The 18,468-nt window shown below is 38.1% G+C and overlaps 3 protein-coding genes across 11 annotated transcripts; all 3 read right to left on the bottom strand.

Annotated features, from left to right (window-relative positions):
• Nucleotides 1-729: 729 nt before the first annotated feature.
• On the bottom strand, nucleotides 730-9,142 carry LOC141838724 (putative protein S-acyltransferase 7). 4 transcript variants are annotated; one of them, XM_074726284.1, is made up of 6 exons: nucleotides 8,902-9,142; nucleotides 8,333-8,533; nucleotides 3,759-3,941; nucleotides 2,677-2,979; nucleotides 1,477-1,710; nucleotides 730-1,389 (listed from the first exon to the last, which is right to left on the bottom strand). In XM_074726284.1, exons 2-6 carry the CDS (start codon nucleotides 8,447-8,449, stop codon nucleotides 958-960), a joined length of 1,269 nt encoding a protein of 422 aa, XP_074582385.1. In that variant the 5' UTR covers nucleotides 8,450-8,533; nucleotides 8,902-9,142; the 3' UTR covers nucleotides 730-957. The 4 variants fall into 4 exon arrangements, with proteins under 4 accessions (XP_074582385.1, XP_074582388.1, XP_074582386.1 ...); XM_074726287.1 differs by having other exon boundaries at nucleotides 1,477-1,620; XM_074726285.1 differs by having other exon boundaries at nucleotides 8,333-8,497.
• Nucleotides 9,143-9,527: 385 nt separating this feature from the next.
• LOC141840847 (pentatricopeptide repeat-containing protein At5g61800) lies at nucleotides 9,528-14,577 on the bottom strand. 6 transcript variants are annotated; one of them, XM_074728926.1, is made up of 3 exons: nucleotides 12,940-14,577; nucleotides 9,973-10,427; nucleotides 9,528-9,882 (listed from the first exon to the last, which is right to left on the bottom strand). In XM_074728926.1, the coding sequence occupies exon 1, from the start codon at nucleotides 14,575-14,577 to the stop codon at nucleotides 13,072-13,074; it is 1,506 nt and encodes a 501-aa protein (XP_074585027.1). In that variant the 3' UTR covers nucleotides 9,528-9,882; nucleotides 9,973-10,427; nucleotides 12,940-13,071. The 6 variants fall into 6 exon arrangements, 5 of the variants coding, with proteins under 5 accessions (XP_074585027.1, XP_074585025.1, XP_074585026.1 ...); XM_074728924.1 differs by having other exon boundaries at nucleotides 9,528-10,190; nucleotides 10,276-10,427; XM_074728925.1 differs by having other exon boundaries at nucleotides 9,528-10,018; nucleotides 10,276-10,427.
• An 812-nt stretch (nucleotides 14,578-15,389) lies between these two features.
• On the bottom strand, nucleotides 15,390-17,752 carry LOC141839523 (nudix hydrolase 12, mitochondrial-like). The gene is made up of 5 exons (XM_074727279.1): nucleotides 17,366-17,752; nucleotides 16,908-17,022; nucleotides 16,743-16,826; nucleotides 15,930-16,079; nucleotides 15,390-15,832 (listed from the first exon to the last, which is right to left on the bottom strand). The coding sequence occupies exons 1-5, from the start codon at nucleotides 17,437-17,439 to the stop codon at nucleotides 15,656-15,658; spliced, it is 600 nt and encodes a 199-aa protein (XP_074583380.1). The 5' UTR covers nucleotides 17,440-17,752; the 3' UTR covers nucleotides 15,390-15,655.
• Between the last annotated feature and the right edge of the window lie 716 nt (nucleotides 17,753-18,468).

The following is an 18,468-nucleotide window of genomic DNA, read 5'->3' as shown; positions in this document are numbered from 1 at the left end:
TATCGAAATAAAAACTTTTATAAAGCGAACCTTTATGTCTCTCCGATGGTAATTAGTAAGGTTGATAAAATATTTTTATTTTTAGACCGTAGCTAATTTTTAAATCAGTTTACATCATTAGAGTTGATACAAATTGAATGTCTATAAGCCGATTTATAAATAACTTTACTTTAAAAGTTTCAATAAAATAGCTTGTTTAGAAAAAAAAAAAGTAATACGTCATTGATAAACTCAAAATGATAAGATCTTCGATTTTTAGAAAGTAAATTGATTTTCAAATTTGCCATTAGAATTAAAATAAAATTAGCACAAACTTTGAAAATTAACTTGTAAATAGTTTATAATATAATTTTTTTAATCAAAATTATTTTTTAGAAAAAATGAATATCTCTTCGACCGTGTTGAGAAGTTCAAAGTAGTTAAAATTTTAATTTTTAGATAATAAGCTCGTTGATTACACCTATTAGTATATAGCCTACAGTATGTTTTATCATGTATGGTAGGGAAGGCTAGGATCCATTCATAGTTAACAAAGGAAGAAGAGATGATGCTTGCTGAAGGCCCTTTTTGGAGAAAAGAAGAAAGAGAGAGAAATCTACAAACAATTTGAATCCTTGAAAGATCATTTTTATCGAAGCAAATTAAGATGCATATTAATACCACAAAAAAGCCATAAAATTCCTAAGGGGAGAAATGAATTACCAACAAAATGAATGCAAACATTTACAAACATCTCCAAATCTCAACTACATGTATACAAGTCAAATATTATGGCACATCTCCTTATACAAATTTGTTCCAAATGTAAAATTAAAAAAAAAAGGAAAGAGAGAGAGAGAGAGAGAGGCATCTGCTTTTCAGTTTTAATGACACAAAAGTTCTTTTTACTGCCTTGTTAACCTACAAGGGATACACCAATTAGCGGAATTAGCAACTACCATTCTGATCCCAACATTTTCAATGAATATTTCCTCTGTGTCCGTAGGTATTTTCCATTCTAAATTCAGCCTCCAGTGCCTCTATGTCATTTGTTATCTCCCAGTGGTCTTTGTCATCGGTCCAGCTTGGGTGTGGCGGTTGGAGATCACATCTTGCTGATGCTCCACTCTCAAACTGGCTTTGTATGTCTTCAAGTTCCTCTGCAGCCACAGTATGTCTTTTTGCACCAACCTCGAGATCATAGCTTGTCTTTGGTACATCTGGACTAATGGCTCGCCCCATAGAATGTGATGAGGCGAATCTAGTTGAATCCTCTTTCACCTTTGCTCTGAAATTATTCATGGACTTGGGAACTTCAGAGAAGAGAACCTCCTTGACATTTTGGAAGCACCCGCGGTTATATGGATTCATTTTGCGGTCGTATCGATATCTAAAATTCTCATAGGTAGTCTACAGAAAAGACAAAAGATATCATGCTGCAAAACTGGAGCATGCAAAACGATATAGTAACATATGGCTTCAGCGGAAGGTACAAACCTGATTGGTGCAGATTAAGTAAATATGGAAGGATGTCAAACCGCCAACAAACCAAGCTGCTATAAATGTGTAAATGATGAGAATTCCAGAAACAGGTGATTTTGCAACAGCTGCCCAAAGATTGCATTCGTGCACATCCATGATCTTTTTAAGATTAACCCAACAGAAGGCAAAGACATACAGGCAGAGAAGGGTCGTTGAGAACACAAACATAAAGAACAAACGGTAGTTCCTCTGCTAGAACAAAAACAATAAGTGGCAAAGATGGAAGAAATGGTCTGTATTTCTTAATCAAATCTTTCTTTCTTAACTTTAAAAAATTAGATTAGGTAATCAAGAATCATAGTTATAAGCAAAAGGTATGAAGGTTGGGCATAAGATACACAGAAATTTCTGAAGGAACCTACTTTTAGTATACCTTCAACTCCCAATCATGGTAATTTAAATTGTCAAACTTGAAGAAGAAAACTACTATGGCTCTGAGAAATGCAATCAGTCAGTAACAATTAAATAAAATGGATTTGTGGAAGCTAAATCCTGAGAAGGCCAGAACAGGGTATGGACTTCACAATAAGATCTTACGTGCCATTAGACTTGGATCAAAACTAACATCAAGAATGGGGCTCCATGTCATTGTTCAACATGGTAGCTGTAGACAATGAAGACTGTCCCAATATGAACCATAAGAGGGCTTACCCTATTCATGTGTTACAAGGCCCAAACTCTGAATAGTGGTAATTCACTATACAAAATAACTACAGAGTTCTTTTTCTTAGCATTGAGTATAAATTTGTAATTATAGAGACCTACCTCATCCACTATCTCTATTCTTCATCCTATCATAAAAGGCAGCTCGATGCATAAAGCTCCTAGCAATGCAAAGTCCTGAAAAGGATCTGCCCACATTAGGTCTATTATATGTAACCTTGCCCTACATTGCACAAGGATGTTTCTGCAACTCAAACCCGTGACTACATGGTCACACAGCAACGACTTGACCGTTGCGCCAAGGCTCCCCTTCATGTCTTAAAAAATATGGACTTAGATGATAAATTAACATCACAAGGTGTTAGCTTAGGAATACTAAGCTGTTATGCTTGAATACGAATATCTAGTTTACAAGAGCTTACTTGTAACTTGGAAGAAAAAACAGAAGAAAGGGCAATAGATAAAGACGACAATTTAGGAAAACAATCTTACTCTTCCAATACACTGCCCAACCCAGGGACAATGATGATCAAAGCGCTCCACACAATTGTTGCAGATTGAGCAGTGAGAGCAACGAGGGGGGCGATAAAGCATGCATGTGTTGCAATACTTGACCTTCACAAAAGTGCCATTTACAAATACATCTTTAGTTGGAGGTAAAGCTGGAGCACCATGGCTTCCTGACCACTCTGTAGATGTACCAGGTGAGACAATATCTGTTGGTTCAGGTGGATTGGCATTACGTGGAACAATTCCTGGATCTCTGCCAGAGGTAAGAAGGAGAAGAGTAATATCCTGCATGTACCAAAAAGCAAACAATTTCAGACAATCTTCCATGAGAATAATTACAAAGGTGAATGATCTAGCAAACATAAAAGATAAATCAATTTTCTTATATGGATTTTTCTCTCTAAACATGTCGACATTTGTTGTTAATAAGCACAGGTCATTGCTCTCATGCTATTCATTGACCAAGCAGTTGAAGCTTCTATCTTCAACAGACTGAAGCAGACTGCAACTGTGATATGTAGTAATCAAGACGTACATGGACTAATTTACTTAGCAATGATACTGGATAAGAACTAGTGGTATTCTAGAAACAAAGAAATTCATTTCCACAAGAAAAGTACAATCTTTATAGTGTTACGTTGTCAATAGACAGTGTTTAACTAGCCTCTTAAATTATTGATTTTACAGTGATGTCCTGCCTTCCTCCTCGGTTGGTCCATGTTCTATGAAATTTAACGATAACTTAATATTGCTACAATATTGGAATGACCATCTTTTCATTAAGTCCCTCCCATTAACCAGGTGATTAGGAGTATAAAGCTTGTGAGATTCCAAATTCATAATTATTTTATGTAGCTTTTATGATTGCATTATGAATATCCAAACTATGAAAACTTTACCACTATAAGCCAGAAGTTCTACCACATATTTATTTTCAGGATTTTGCAACCAAAAGTTCACTCAATATATTAACATGCATATGATTGTATGGAATCTAAATACTAGAAGAAATAGCTGTTACTGAAAGTATATAATTATGAAATTTAACGTGACAAGGGACTTACATAAGCAGCAAACATAATAGCAATAGCTATAATAAGATTCCCAAACTGATGCTGGAACTCATGGACCAGCTTCTGTGAGACAAATATAGCAAAGAGGATAACAGGAACTGCAATAAGATTTATTGTGAGCACCAGAGACCTTGCATCTGGACCAAATATAAGCCTCCCTCCCCAAAAAAACTTCTGTATGATGTAAAGAAAGCTAATATCTCTTAGAACATCAAGAGATGGTCGATTAACTAATGAAACCACATTTGATAGTCCAAACATAATAAGTGTATTAAATATTCCAGAATTTGCATCTTGAAGAGAATGCTATTTTCTAATGAAAAGTAGATATAGGCATAAAATCAAAAGAAAATTTTGCACTTGCTATTGGAACATGCCATCTAATTCTAGGCAACCAATGTGGATTATCATATATTTAATTAGAAAAATACAAATACATCTATGATATGCAAGAGGATGAGATATTTGAACTGAAATATCAATTTTGCAGACTTGATCCAATTTATACCGATAAAATGCAAATACAGAAACAAGGAAAAGTAGGAAAGAGAATGTCAATAGGTTATTTTGTTTCTGGTCTGTTACCCCAAGGATAAAGCAGGTGATGCCCTTACTATCTATCGTAGATCCTTTCAACTTTGAGCAGTGAAAATGAAAGATTTCAAGAAAGGAGTAGACTAATCTGAATGCAATTTGTCGAGAAGATTCATAAATGTTGTTGGTGTTCAAATAGGCAGTGCAGTCTCTTCTTTAAAAGAGGCAGGCACAGTGACAAACAAAATAAAAGGACAAAATCTTTAAATTCAAACATCTAAAAAAAAGTGTTGAATGAATAAAATAATTTCTGCCACCCACACAGACACCCGTCTTGTGACCATGCTGGAACTAGAACTCTGCTTGCTTTGGCTGGCACCTCACCATGTGGCTCCGTTTGGCACAGTAAGAATGCATGCATAAGTTTGGGTGTTAAACTTAAAGTCCATGATTGGGCTAAAATCACACGTCCTCAAAAGTCTCAAGAGCTTGGCGAAAGAAAAGTATTCATAAAGGTATAAGAATGCCATAAAACTTCAGTGTGAGACTAAAGAATTATGTAAGGCCTTTTGGTTCTTTTCCTCCATTGAAATTTTGTAGTCCTTCCATTTGAAGCTTCAAGGCTTTTGCATGCTTATTATATCACTTATGAGAAAAGAATAGTTCATAGATTATCCTCTGTTTTTCTGACAGTGAAAGGTTAACAAACCACATCCTTGAGCAGATAAAAAGTTGCTGCCATTATAGTATAACTACATAAGTGCTATCTTTGGGCATCTGATATCTACCAAGAATAACATAAAATGCAGAAGAAGAAAAACTTTCATAAATATTTCTGCAGCATGGTAACTTGAGTCTAGTAAGCAAAATCTACCTAGCATTTATTTCATGAAGACACTCCTAATAGATAAATTTCTAGTACGAATTATTACATAAGAATTGTGAATCTCCCACGCTTTCAAGGGAAAAGGGATTCCTGCATTCAGTCTCCAAAGTGAAAAGGTCAAAGTTATCATGTTGACCACTTGAACAACCATTTTAAAATACAAGTTTTAAGTAACATATTAACTGCTTCAGTCTGGGAGCTTTTATTAAGATCTTGGATTCTCATAATATTATATAAGTTAAAATATACTCTGCTCTATAGGGATGAAGAAAACATTATCCAAAAATGATTTTAACTTTAAAAGATAAATATGTGATGCTCTTGCCTGGACAGAAAAGTAGAATGATGGGTAGATGAGTAAACAAATAGACCCACATATCTATCCTTCTGCCGGTTCATTTGAAGGATAAACATTCCGATTTATCCCTCATATCTAGTCCACTCAAATCACATGGACCAACTATAGGCTTAATGAGACTATTTTGTTAACTATTTTTTTATCCCTATGACGATTTTAATATTCCTATTCCTAATGGCCACTGCTAATTCCTTGTTTTGATCTCGAGTATTATGTTTTTGGCTAAGCGGCGCTCATGTATTCTTCTTCCTAGACTCTCGTGTTTGCCTACATTCCCAGCAGTGTGTTCTTCTCAGCTAGGCCTCCTTCCTTCATGAGAATTGCTCATGTATTATTTGCTATTCACGACTGTTCTCCATACTCCAGCAGGTTCTATGCTCTAACACACTGTTCTTCTGTTCTCTGATAGTGTTCTTTCATTCTCTAATGCTGCTATTATTTGTGTGCTCTTTTTCCTGGTTGTGCTGCTCTTCTTCCCAGACACATCTCCATTGGGTTAACGAATGCTGCTCCTGTCTTTGGTGAAGTTGTCTCTTCTTCATCTTCAAACTACAAATCCAACAGCATCCATATATGATTAAGATTTAATCTATTTTACATCACTGTTTCTTGTTCTCTATTATATGTTCCGTCAAGCGAATTTGTATCATAGAATTTGTTATACTGCTTTCGATTTCCAGTTCTGCTCACAAAATAGCACCATAAGCAGTCAATTCTATTTGATCTTAGAATGTTATATCCTAATACTAATGAACAACTTAAATATATCTTTTGTTTAGGTATGATTCTTGTATTTGGTTGTCACTGTTATAAAAACCTGAACTATTTCATGTAGTCTTATTGCTTCATTTCCAGGCAATGTAAAATCCAGAGTGTAGGATTACCCCTTCCAATTGTATGATCAAAGAGCTATCTTCTTATGACTCCTTACACAAGTTGTGTAGTTCTATAATTTCAAGATCAAATGCTTGTTTTGCCCTAAAGATCATTGAAGATGTTAATAAAATAAAGGTAAAATCAAACATTAATAGAAGCATAATTTGGGGAGGATAAATATACAACTCCAAGGGAAATTTAAAATTTGATAGTACAAGACTGAAAAGTTTAGAGCAAGGCGAGACTAATAGGATTAGCTAGAGACAAATCAATTTTGGCTTTCTCAAAGGCTACCTATGGAGATGAAATTTTTTACTCTATTTTATATCTCAAAAATAATAGATTATACTGCTTCATAATGTATATTGTATATCTTTGCCTTTGAGGATTGTTTCCCTTGAATTTGATTTATTATTTAAATACGAAAATTGAGAATTGGGGCTTGATATAATTGATTAATAACTGAAATTTGATCCACAGTTAATCCTACTTAAAATATGTTTTTTTTCATTGCATTCAAAGGAAGCTATGATAAATCATGGTAGTCATAGCATATTATCATCATGTGGAATCAATCAATAAACATATTGCCACTGATATGTTGACAAACTATTCGCTGAAACTAATAAGCATAAGGCAATCATTCAACAAGAGTTATTAAGACAACTGAAGTCGACAGGAGTTTGTGAAGAGAGGACAGGAATTATGAGGAGGGTATTAATGTCTTTTTTCAAATTTAGTTATCCATCCTTCAAATTATCATTCCATTCCAACTGAACTAGTCGGCAAATGGATTAAGGGATATATAATTCCATCTACCCATGCATCCAAACAAAGAAATTCCCAACTATCCACTGATCCACTCATTCATCCGTTTATTCGTTCATCAATTCATTCATCCTTCCAAGTTCCAACTGGATAGGTCCTGATTGTCATTGAATGATTATGGACAAATCAAAATCATTATAAAATAATTTGTTGTCTATGATTGGAGATCTGAAAAGCATCAAGACTGAAGAAACTTAACTCAGTCTTCCTCTTTTGGGAGTAAAGTTCCATTCTATGCCTATGGTGGCATACTCTTTATAGACTTTTTTTTCCTAACATAATTCAATAACAAGAACTGTTCCTGAATGGCTTGTTGATCTTCATCAAACATATTGACTGTTCTAGTTATTATTTAACCATTTAGCAACTAGACCCTGGTAAATGCAAAACTTGTCATCTCAAAGATCCTTAACCACTGTATAGTTACATAATTAATTCAGAGTGGTTGAGGTTTGAACTTATCCAGGGAATTCAGATTGAATATTGTCCTCTAATAAATATGTTAAAACATATTGCTACAAACAAGAACATTAGAAGTGGTTGAAAAAGAATGGAAAATCACTATAGTCAACTAAGACAGACTAGCAGTGATGGATCATAAGGTAACATTTACTTGTGAGGGGAAAACACAAAAACTGGGTGGGCCTCTGAGAAATTGAGACAATAAAGAATGTAGTAGACATTATTTGACTGTTTGCTATAAATCAAAGGAATTGCATGTGTGTAGTGTCATCAAGAGAATTTCTTTAAAACCTATTAACTTTGCTACAGATTGTTGTAATGCATCTAATAAAGACTCTGTCCTACAAAAGTTATGACTTCTTACGTCACATCTACCCACCATGTTTGAAACTAAGCAACAAAGGTAGCAGCTCTAAGCGATTTCCCTTGAGCATGAGGCAGCATTTATGGTATTCTAAGGTACTGTGTAAAAAAGGTTCACTAAATATGAAACAACATGCAAAAAGAGAAACCCAATAGTGCACAAACTAAAGGTCTAAAGGACTTGATGTTAGTGCCACAACTTCTGGATTAGATCAGAAGAAATTTCATATGCTAAGAAAGAGCTCCAAAATTTCTTACATTGCTTCCTTGCCACACTTGATACTCCCTCTTTGATGGACCGCTTGTCTCAATGATTCTCCGATTAGAGTCAGATACATGCCTTGGAAGTGTCTTTCCATACATCTTACCCTGCATCCTACCAGATCCTCAGGCACTATGATAGCCGACACTTCGATCCAACTTCTGCATTGCGATTTGCACAATATAGGATCCTTACAGCTGATTAGGAAACCAAGCTTCAGTTTTACTAGTCAATTACCAGCAAATTGTAGAATCAACTACGCAAGAACAAAAGGAGCGTATTTTTCTTCAAACCGAATGGAAGAAGTCACAAATTTAAAAATAAGCTAATAAAAAGCATACCAAATTCCCTGACGAAAAGGAATGGTGGATCAATTGTAAAACGTGAAAAACTCAACTAGAAATCAATGAGCCCTAAATGATCGCTACCCAAGAGACAAATGCCAGACAAGGAATATCCTTTAGGAAAAATTATTGAAAACGTTACATAAGATAAATCTCCAATAAATTTGGCAAAACCCGTGGTTTGAAGAAGCACGAAAGCATGAGCGGGCTAGCAACATTACGTCAAGGAAAGGAGAATGAGCGAGTGAGAAACCCTAAGCGTTCTCCTCCCCAAAATAGTCTCCGACGACGTGCCAGGCCACCTCCGTTGAGCTGGCTTGACGGCCGCAGAGGCGGGAAGGAGTGGTCGGAGGAGACGGGGATCGGCAAACCGTCCGGGCGATTAGCCGATCCTGCGCCTTCTCCAGAGATCTGTGTCGGGATCTGGAGCTCCTACGACGGACGACAGAGAGGAGAGAGACGGTGAGAATATTACGCAGCTAATATGGGCGAAACGGCGCCAAATAGTAGCCGAAGGTATACGGAGGAGAAAAAAAGAACAAGTCCCATTTTACAGAAAGGCCCCCAATTTGTTTAGTTCATCGGCATTCTTTTCTTCTGCATACGGCCGCATAATTCTTACAGATAGTTCCTTAAAGTCTGTCATCCTACTAAATTTTGCTCCTTCCAGCTATTTGTAAGAGAAAATTTAAAAATGCCTCACAAAATTTAACTATTTTTAAGAATATCATTAAAATCATAATATCATATCGCATGTAAGTCGATTATTTTAGGGAATTGGACACAGTGGAGGTGGATGAGGCAAAGATCCGAGAAAAGCTCGGAGGTGCAGTCGATGGCAGTAAAAACAGTCAAAGAGGCCACACTGATTACTGTTGAATGACAGTGTTGCTTGCTCACCAAATATATCTCTAGCAATAAATAATCTACAAGTTCAAACTTCAAAGTTGCATCACGCTTCAGTCTTCACATCGCCTTCTTTAACTTTTTTTTTCTCCTTTAAGATCGTCGATCCAAAGGGAAGCGGAGCAGCGATGCACGCACGCCAACTCGCTTCTTTTGCTTTTCGCCTTTTAAAAGCTCATCGTCCGTGGGCTTCCTCCCTTCTTTTTCGGCTGGTTTCATGTCTCCGACAGCCTCTCCCTGCCTGTTCCACGCGCCTTTTGAGAGAAGATAGCTGTCGACGAGCATCCGACGGAGAACTGCTCGAAAGTAAAAGTAAATGATGGATTCGCATCTATCCGCAAAATGGTTTTTGCAATTCAAAAGAGAATTGTTTAATCTATCAAGACCACGTTGTGGCATCATCAGTTTTACTACGTTGCTGCTGTGCATGAGCTGTTCAGATGGGGAAAAAGAACCACGATTAGTGTGTCGAATTAAGAATCCCAAAATATTCCTTACCATGTTTGTTAATAAAGTAGGTATACTTGCTCAGTAACATAATATTTAGAGCTTACTCTTTAATAACACTTTCTTTCCAAACTGAAACCCTGCTACTTATTAGAAACTGCATCATCATGGTAAAAAAATTGTTACAAGTTTTGCAATTCAAGATCCAATTGATGTAAAGATGCTTGTTATGGAGGGCTTACGTGTTCGAGACGACCAACTGTATTGCTTACACAGCAGCTTACTGTCGTCTATCTACTTGCGCTACTGAGGCAGCCATAGAAAAGTTGCCAAACTCTGCCCTAAAGCTTCAACAGCTACACTTCACATAATATGCCGCAGGATGCTCTGTGCGCTGTTAGAAAAAAAAGAAAAGATTAAGAGAAAAACTAAATAACACCAGCCAGAGTTATGGAAAGCAAATTGTCGTACCAGAGTATAGCCAACATCATGCTTCCCAGAGTTTCTACAAGCAAATCATGATAAAGACATTTGGGTTTGAGATTTCTTACGGAATCCCATTGTTTGGCAAACTTGTGAATGATTGAGTTCGTAGCGTATATAGGAGGGCTGCATAATAAAGCCCATTTGGTTACATCTGAATCATTCAATGGGTTGTCCTGACACCAAATATCATGAATAACAAAAATGATACAGCTAAAAAATTATCTCGATTGGTTGAAATGATGACTTATTAGCCTGGTCATTTTCCGTCTGCCTTATACAATGGGCATGGCTGGCAAATGCTTCTTCTCCCGTTCCACTCACTTCTTTCCTAGTGTCTTCCTCTCCCGGGTGCCCATTCAGGCTTTTTGTGACACTCTGTCTCTGTCTCAAAACAAGTGGCACTATAAAGTTAGCCATTCGAGGTGGAACGACTACGGAAGAGGCAGCACAATGTTGCCAAGGTAAGCATCAACAGAGAAATTTAAATCCTCAAAAGTTTTAGGTGAAAGGTGCTCAAAGCCAATGAAAACTCTGAACCAAACCTGAGAAGTTTGCTCTTGGAGAATGTGGTCAAATACTGTTCTAAGGTTTGAAGGTCAATGTACATAACCTTCAGCTAGCTGAGTGGCTTTGGGATCTTGGAGTTAATATAAATTTGAAGGGCACTTCTAGTGCCAAAATGATGGGGATGGGTTTTAAAGGATGCTTTGTGCTGTCTTAGAAGATCAAATCTAGATAGAACAAGCAAGATAACTAAAGTAGTGGTATGAATCTACATCTCCCTTCCAGGGAAGTTGAGATATGCACAATGTTTAACTCATAATCATGAAAAAAAGTCGAATCAATGTGTGAAGCCCAATAGCATCTTCACTGCCCCATGCAAAGATTTCATGTCGGTTCCACTCACCCAATCATAGGACTAGGTTCCCTCTAATACCACTTTTCACAGTCCAGCCCAATAAAAGAACTAAAATAACAGACTCATTAACTTGATTGATAAGTACCATTGCTAAATGCCAACACAAGTTGACCATAATATACCTATCTGTCAAGGCTTATAAATCAATGGAACTAAATCAGAATTAGCTACATGAGCGAAATTAGGGTGTAATACTTGTTTGGAATAATAGAAAGAATAGACATAAAATGGGAAAGAAAGTGCAATGCCACTTATTTGGAATTGTTGTATTGATAGTGTTTTGCAATTATACATGCATCATTCCTCAATATTGACATAGCATATAGCAATGACTTGGCAGTATTGTACAACATAAAACTCAAGACAGGTTTGCAAATGGATGTTTTGGTTTCACAATCTCATTTGAAGGTCCAACTTGTTTTAGTACCCAAACTTGGAACGAATGGCTAACATGCATTTTTGCAGGATAATTTTTGACTTCTGTTTATATCAATGAGAATAGAAAAAAGTAAGCACCAAGAGTAATTGTCCATAGTTTGTGTATATAACTATATAAGTGACAGAATTTTGCAAAGCAGACAAACAGCATATCTTAGCAAAAATTACTAAACATTGTGGCTGATGGTCAAAGATGTCGATAGAGGTGTTTGCTTTCTTCTGACCCATGTTCGTTAGTAAAAATATGATTAGCCAGTAGGCTATTTGTAGAAAACTGTCCCGTGCTCATAGTTTTCAAAGATAAAAATCCAAATCCACATGTTCAATTTTGGACATCATCCACTTCTGTAAAATCTCTAATAGAATCACCAGTCTCCATGGGCTAAGAATATGCCCACAATCACTGACCGTTATCTCTGTAAAACTTTTGGAAACAAGATCAGCCGTGAATCTGCCTTTCATCTAGTGTGACAAGTTGGCAGTAAGTGAGAAGAGAACCAGACAGTACTACAGTATGATGTACCTGTGCAGTCATAAATAAGACATGATAACTGAGAAACAACTGCAACTTCAAATAAAGCAATTGCATGATCTAAGTTTGATTTTTTGTGTTCATAATGCTGTAATTTATGTCTTGTGCCCTAACTGCAGCTTTATAATGGAATTTGGAGCTTGCTAGCATTAATAAGTGCAAACTATTCAGAACGAATTTTCCATAAGCTTTTCCATGTTTGTGGGATCTAAAAGTATTGAAGAGTTTTTCTCAGGGATTCTAACTGCATTCATCATACTCATTATTATCCGATAGGAAATCTAGGTCTTTCCTAGGGATCATCTAGCAAATATGATTTTTGATGAACAAATCCTATGAAAGGGGGGATCCATGCACTCTCATACCATAGCAATCTAGAATAAATATTATAGTAAACTGAAATTTGATTAACTTTAAAGTATATGGAGATCTTATAAGGAAAAGAATACAGTAATCAGGAAGTTGCTAGATAAATAGTTAGGTAATAAGTAATAAGGGAGCAACATAATTTCCAAGAATGTTTTTTTTTACCTGTGTATTGTCAGCATGCAGTAAATTAACTTGACTATCCACCAAGTTCTATAACCATAACTTGTTCTCTCAAGTCTCAACAGTAATCTAGCCAGCCGCCTCTGATATAACTCCATGGGTGACATCATTCACCTAAATTGAACTACAAGCAACATTCATTTTCACTCCCTTTTCATTCATCAACTTCCTAATCCTCCCGACATCCTCCCATCTCCTATAATTAGCATATATGTCAGCCATAATCGAGAATATCCCACTGTTATCTGGATCCAGTTCCAGTAGATGTTCTGCTGCAATCTCTGCAATCTCTATATTCCCATGTATCCGACAACCTGCCAGGACACCTCCCCAAACATATGCATCGGCCTTCATTGGCATCCCTTCGATCATTTCCATGGCTTCCTTGATAAACCCAGCCCGACCAAGTAAATCTGCCATACAACCATAATGCTTGAGCTCACGCTCAACACCATAGCTACTCTCCATTTCACTGAAGAACCTCCGGGCCATTTCAACAAGTCCTGCATGGCTACAAGCCACCAATACGCCTAAGCAGGTCACTCCATCCGGTTGAACACCAACATCACTCATCCTATTGAAGTACTCGAGCGACTTCTTACCATTGCCATGCATAGCTAGACCGACAATAATAGCATTCCATGTGAACAAATTCTTCCACGGTGTTGACTCAAAAATCTCTAAAGCAACACCAACGCAGCCACACTTTGCATACATGTCGACCAGGGCCGTGGAAAGATAGACATTAAGTTTAGCCCTGTTGTTCTTGATGTACTCGTGGATGGCTTCTCCTATGTCCAACTTTCCTAACTGAGCACAGGAAGACAATACAGAGACCAAAGCAACATCATCAGGCTTCTCTCCTATCTCGAGCATCCGGTCAAAGAGAATGACTGCAGCCTCGAATTCACCCATCTGCGTGTATCCAGCCAGAAGTGTACCCCACGAGACTACATCCCTTTCAGGCATTCCGTCGAACAGGTTGCGCGCGTGCTCAATTTTGCCGGCCCTCACATATCCATCTATCAAAATATTATAGGAGACTACGTCACGAAGCGAGGGGCACTCTTCGAAGATAGTCCTTGCTTCGGGCATCGAGTAGCAAGAAGAATAGGTGCTGATCAAAGTGTTACGGACGTAGAGGTCGTCGACGAAGCCGAACACGAGCGCTTGGCAGTGGAGGGCGCGGCCGAGAGCGGGGTGGCAGAGGTGGGCGCAGGCCTTGAGGGCGAAGGGAAAGGTGTGGGAGTCGGGGGGCACCGCGGAGCGGCGCATGCAGGTGAAGAGGAGGAGAGCGGAGAGAGGGGAGGAGAGAAGGGTGTGGACACGCATGAGGAGGTTGTAGGGGAAGGTGGATGGGAAGGGGATGGCGTGGAAGAGGGAGAGGGCGTATCCGGCAGCGGCGGTTGCTGCGGCAGGGAGGGAGGCATGGTGGTTGATGGCGGTGGGGAGGAGGAGGGTGAGCGCGTAGATAAGCTTGGCGAGGATGGGGGAGGGATAGAGAGAGGTAAGGCCGTGAACGGTGGCCTGGGCATGGATGGCCTTGAGGTGGCGGAGGCTCTTGCAGCGGCGGTGGAGGAGATGGAAGAGCTGACGGTGGGAGAACTCCCGCGATGGCATAACTGCAAAAGGTTGGAACCGCCAACCTAGCGGCCCCCACCCCGGCCCCAGTATGAGGGGGAGTAAATCACGATGAATACGGGACTGGCCAGGGCAATCCCCCCCGCGATGGCATAAGCTTAGCTCTGAGGATGACTCAGGCCAATAATATTTATTTATTAACTCTATTCACTCTGTATCAAATTTATTTATTTTTAAATGAATATTATTATCTTATAATTTAATTAAAATAATCTGATAAATAAAATTTATATATTTTCATTTTAATTATGTTATTACAGATAATTTATAAAAAGTATTATATTTTTCGTATTTAAATAAAAATTTAATTTAACACATAGACAAGTTAATAAAAATATTATTATTCATAAAAATCATGTATGAATAAACATAAATGAAATCAATTCAAATATCAAATTTATTTATAAATGTCTTAACTGAACTAGTGTATTATTGCACAATGAATTTTATAAAAATAGCTAGTTACCCAAACATAAATACTCTATTAATTTACATCCTTTACTACACATAAATACTCAATTTAAATATTTAAAAACATAATATATGTTTGAAATAAAAACTGGAGGAATCTAATATTTTTTTCCTCCATCTAATTTAATTTACCTACTCAATCTAATTTACATCTAGCTTAATATGATTTGTTTTCTCCATTTTAATTTATTGGCTAAAAAGAATTAACGATTTATAATCATCTCGATAAGATGTACTTTTGATGAGGGTTTCAGAAGGCTTGTTAGCCCTCGTTTGCAGGCTCATTCATAAGCCCTTTTTCGACTGATGGCAAGAACAAATTAAAACAGAGACCCATAAACAAAGCAGCACAATACAGCCATTCCACTAATCCAACTTCTGCCATGACAACTGCTCCATGCAAAGCCACAAAACACATCTACCAGTAATCCAATTGCATGTTAGCATTATCAGCAGTGGAGCAAGCACTTGAACAAGTCACACTGCTGCAATAAGAACCATGTCTCAACTTAATTTATACCACTCGGAGTTCAGAGATCGCATGTTGAAGAAACTTCTGACTCATATCGAGGGTAGCAAGTAAGCATCAGCACAAGGCAATGGCTTGCTCAGCGGCAGTAGACTTCACGAAGCAGAATTTTGTTGGCTCGTATAACCCGCGAACGGACAGCATTGTATTGCTATAGAGGCGTTTCACAAACAAGTCAAGGGCTTCGCGCATCCAATCGTATCGACAGAGTTTAAATGCATCCGCTACGGTCACCTGTTTAAAGAATAAAGACCAATGGTTTCAGAATCGAGCTAACTTGTGTATTGTTGCTGCTGATTGCCTATTACCAGGGTGTACAAAAGGCACTCACCCACTTCCTGCCATGTACTTCTTGCTCAGGCCAGCAGTCGAGTTCTTCGGTTACCTTCATAGCAAACATGTAACCTTTACAACCCCCTTCCTGGCTGAAACTGGCCTGACTGCTCTTGCTCCTAAATACCCATTGACCAAGCTCAATTTCCTGAACATAAGTGAGAAAATCCATTACTTTCTTGTCAAACTATGAATCTGAATGCTTTACGTGCAAAGTTGGAGCTACCTACAAATTATTCAATTTAGTGAGAATGCCTAGTTGGCAATGTTCAACAACGAGACTAGAACAAATTACCAAGAGAAATTGCTTCTTTTTTGTCATTGACATGACGTGTAAGTTAAGTCAGGTTCTTAGAAGATTATCTTTCAGACAGGTAATATGTGGGGGCTGGCTCTACAGAAGCATCTCTAGGAGCAGATCACATGTGAGATGCAGCTGGAATCAGGCAAGCAAGAGACATATCACGTGAAAATTAGGTGTGCAAGAGCAAAGTTGAGTGATATCACAATCTCTCAGACGTAAACTAGAGAAAAGCAATTGTTGAGGACAAGCTTGTTGTTGTTGGCAATGAAAACGACCACAATGTTACGAGTGGATCTAATTTAACTGGCGCTACAATCACTTGATTTATATCTGCATAAATCAGTATAGGACCACTTCCTGTGAAACACAAGAATCGAAAGATGAATTCGAGGATATCTTGATTGACAAGAACACAGTAAAAAAGCTCGCAACCCTACTAGTTCAGATACTAAAAAGTTTGCAATACCTTTGTTTGCTTATATTCATTTAATCAACATAAATACTCACATGTAGTATTCCCCGAACTCCTGCTTCCTCCAAAGCTTCTCTGCGTGCCGCTTCACATGCAGTCTCATCTTTCTCCCAGCCACCCTACACCGGCGTTTCAATCGGTTCAGTAACCATTACTAGCCCAGCCCCACTTTAGACCTCAAATTAACAAGCAGTGCTTACCTTTGGGAACACAAAATCATGTCGACCAGGTGAACTGATCATGAGAACTTGCAGTTTGTTAATCACATCATCAGATTGATTGTCTGGTTCCTCAGTTATCTTGTAGGGAATGCATCTGAAAAACAGCATATGACAACAGATAAGAAAAAAAAACGATTTGGTTTAGCCATAGTTATCTTAATTTTGGCTTTTTGGAAATACTACGAAGGGGGATGAGATTGTCCATCCTGCTCCAAAAAATTGCTACATCATATGGACAACCTACCAAACACTAGGCAGTGACAAGGCCCCCTCATGATGGAACTACAGACAACAAATCTAATAGGATATTGCTATCTAATCTCACAGAGAAATAAAGAAAGACTTAGCATTCTGCAATTATTTCTAAATTTTACCAAGTTGAAATCCCCTATCAAGAACAAGAAACCTTCGGTTTAAGAGAAAAGAAAGCAATATACCCTGCGACAAGCCGGAGATGGTTCTCGTAACGCTGCAAGTCGCGACCTTTCCGAGCCACCAGAGGCGACGCCATGATTCGCAACTGAAAGCTTCCGACTTTAAGGAGGAGAAGTCGAGACAAGAAAAGGCGAAAGATATCCACGAGTTCTGTCCTCGCGAGGGTCTAGAGACTGTTTTGGACGAAGAGAAAACCGCCTTGCAAAACCTAGGCAGCAAGCATTACTTCCATTCCCAGTTCTGGAGGTCGATTTATACAACTCCCTCAATCAATCCTCTTTCCAGAGCATTCGAGATAAATCCAAGGAAAGAAGAAAAGGACACAACTGGAAACGGAAAGCAAGCCCTCGGGAGTAGGGGAGCAGCGGAATCGCTACCAATTGGAGTTGCTATTGCTGCTGGTCTTGTCGCTTGATGTTGCCCCGCGCCGTATTTAATGCCGCTGGGTTGGAGTGGACGGCCCAATTAGATAAACTTTTTTTGGCAATTAAAAACTCAGACTTTTTTAAAGCTCTAGCACAAGCCAACACCGACGGTGGCTAAAGACCGGAAGCGGCGTCAGAATACAAGTTGGGGGCTGCGAGGAGGAGGAGAAGAAAAGCACAGGCGCGACGGGATTCAAAATCAAAGGAGCCGCAATCCGCCGAAGGAGGAAGACATGTTGGTTGACTTCTGGAAAAACTTCTCCCAGCAACCGTTGACTTCATTTTTTGATCAAGTTACATTTTTTTAGGGATAATAAATAAACCGTTTAAACATTTAAGATGATTAAATGTAATTAAATCTTTAAAATTTTAAATCTAATGTATGCAACCGCTATTGAAAATATGGTATGTATAAAATTTTATAAAATTTTAACATGTTAGTTAAACTTACTCCGTGTATCTATAGCTAAGAATCCAACATGATTATGACAAAGTCATCATTGAGAGTGCTCGGTGTCTTCTTGTATTCCCTGTCTCTTGCCAAAGCCCTCGAGTTCCTAATGGAGAAGGCCTATTGACTATGAAAGATCTTCCATTGAAATCTCCATGAGGATAACCTTGAGTGAGGTTAGTCAAAGGTAGATAATTTAGTGAGAAATTAGTGGCGGCAATAATCTTGA

This window comes from Curcuma longa, chromosome 11 (genome assembly GCF_044706935.1).
Source record: "Curcuma longa cultivar G26 ecotype Majalengka, Jawa Barat chromosome 11, ITB_CL_G26_1.1, whole genome shotgun sequence".
Lineage (NCBI taxonomy): Eukaryota > Viridiplantae > Streptophyta > Magnoliopsida > Zingiberales > Zingiberaceae > Curcuma > Curcuma longa.
The sequence above is the reverse complement of the archived record's forward strand: the minus strand, read 5'-3'. Positions and strand labels throughout refer to the sequence as shown.

Bases quoted from the DNA above. Each gene is read 5' to 3' on its own strand.
- LOC141838724 (XM_074726284.1), bottom strand. From the start codon at position 8,449: ATGCAGGGTAAGATGTATGGAAAGACACTTCCAAGGCATGTATCTGAC. The intron at 2,980-3,758 runs GTAAGTCCCTTG...TGGTACATGCAG, and splicing joins CTATTATGTTTGCTGCTTAT to GATATTACTCTTCTCCTTCT. The intron at 1,390-1,476 runs GTTTGTACCTTC...TCTTTTCTGTAG, and splicing joins ACTTAATCTGCACCAATCAG to ACTACCTATGAGAATTTTAG.
- LOC141840847 (XM_074728923.1), bottom strand. From the start codon at position 14,577: ATGCCATCGCGGGAGTTCTCCCACCGTCAGCTCTTCCATCTCCTCCAC.
- LOC141839523 (XM_074727279.1), bottom strand. From the start codon at position 17,439: ATGGCGTCGCCTCTGGTGGCTCGGAAAGGTCGCGACTTGCAGCGTTAC. The intron at 16,827-16,907 runs GTAAGCACTGCT...ACGCCGGTGTAG, and splicing joins ATGATTTTGTGTTCCCAAAG to GGTGGCTGGGAGAAAGATGA. The intron at 15,833-15,929 runs GTGAGTGCCTTT...TTCTTTAAACAG, and splicing joins AAGTACATGGCAGGAAGTGG to GTGACCGTAGCGGATGCATT.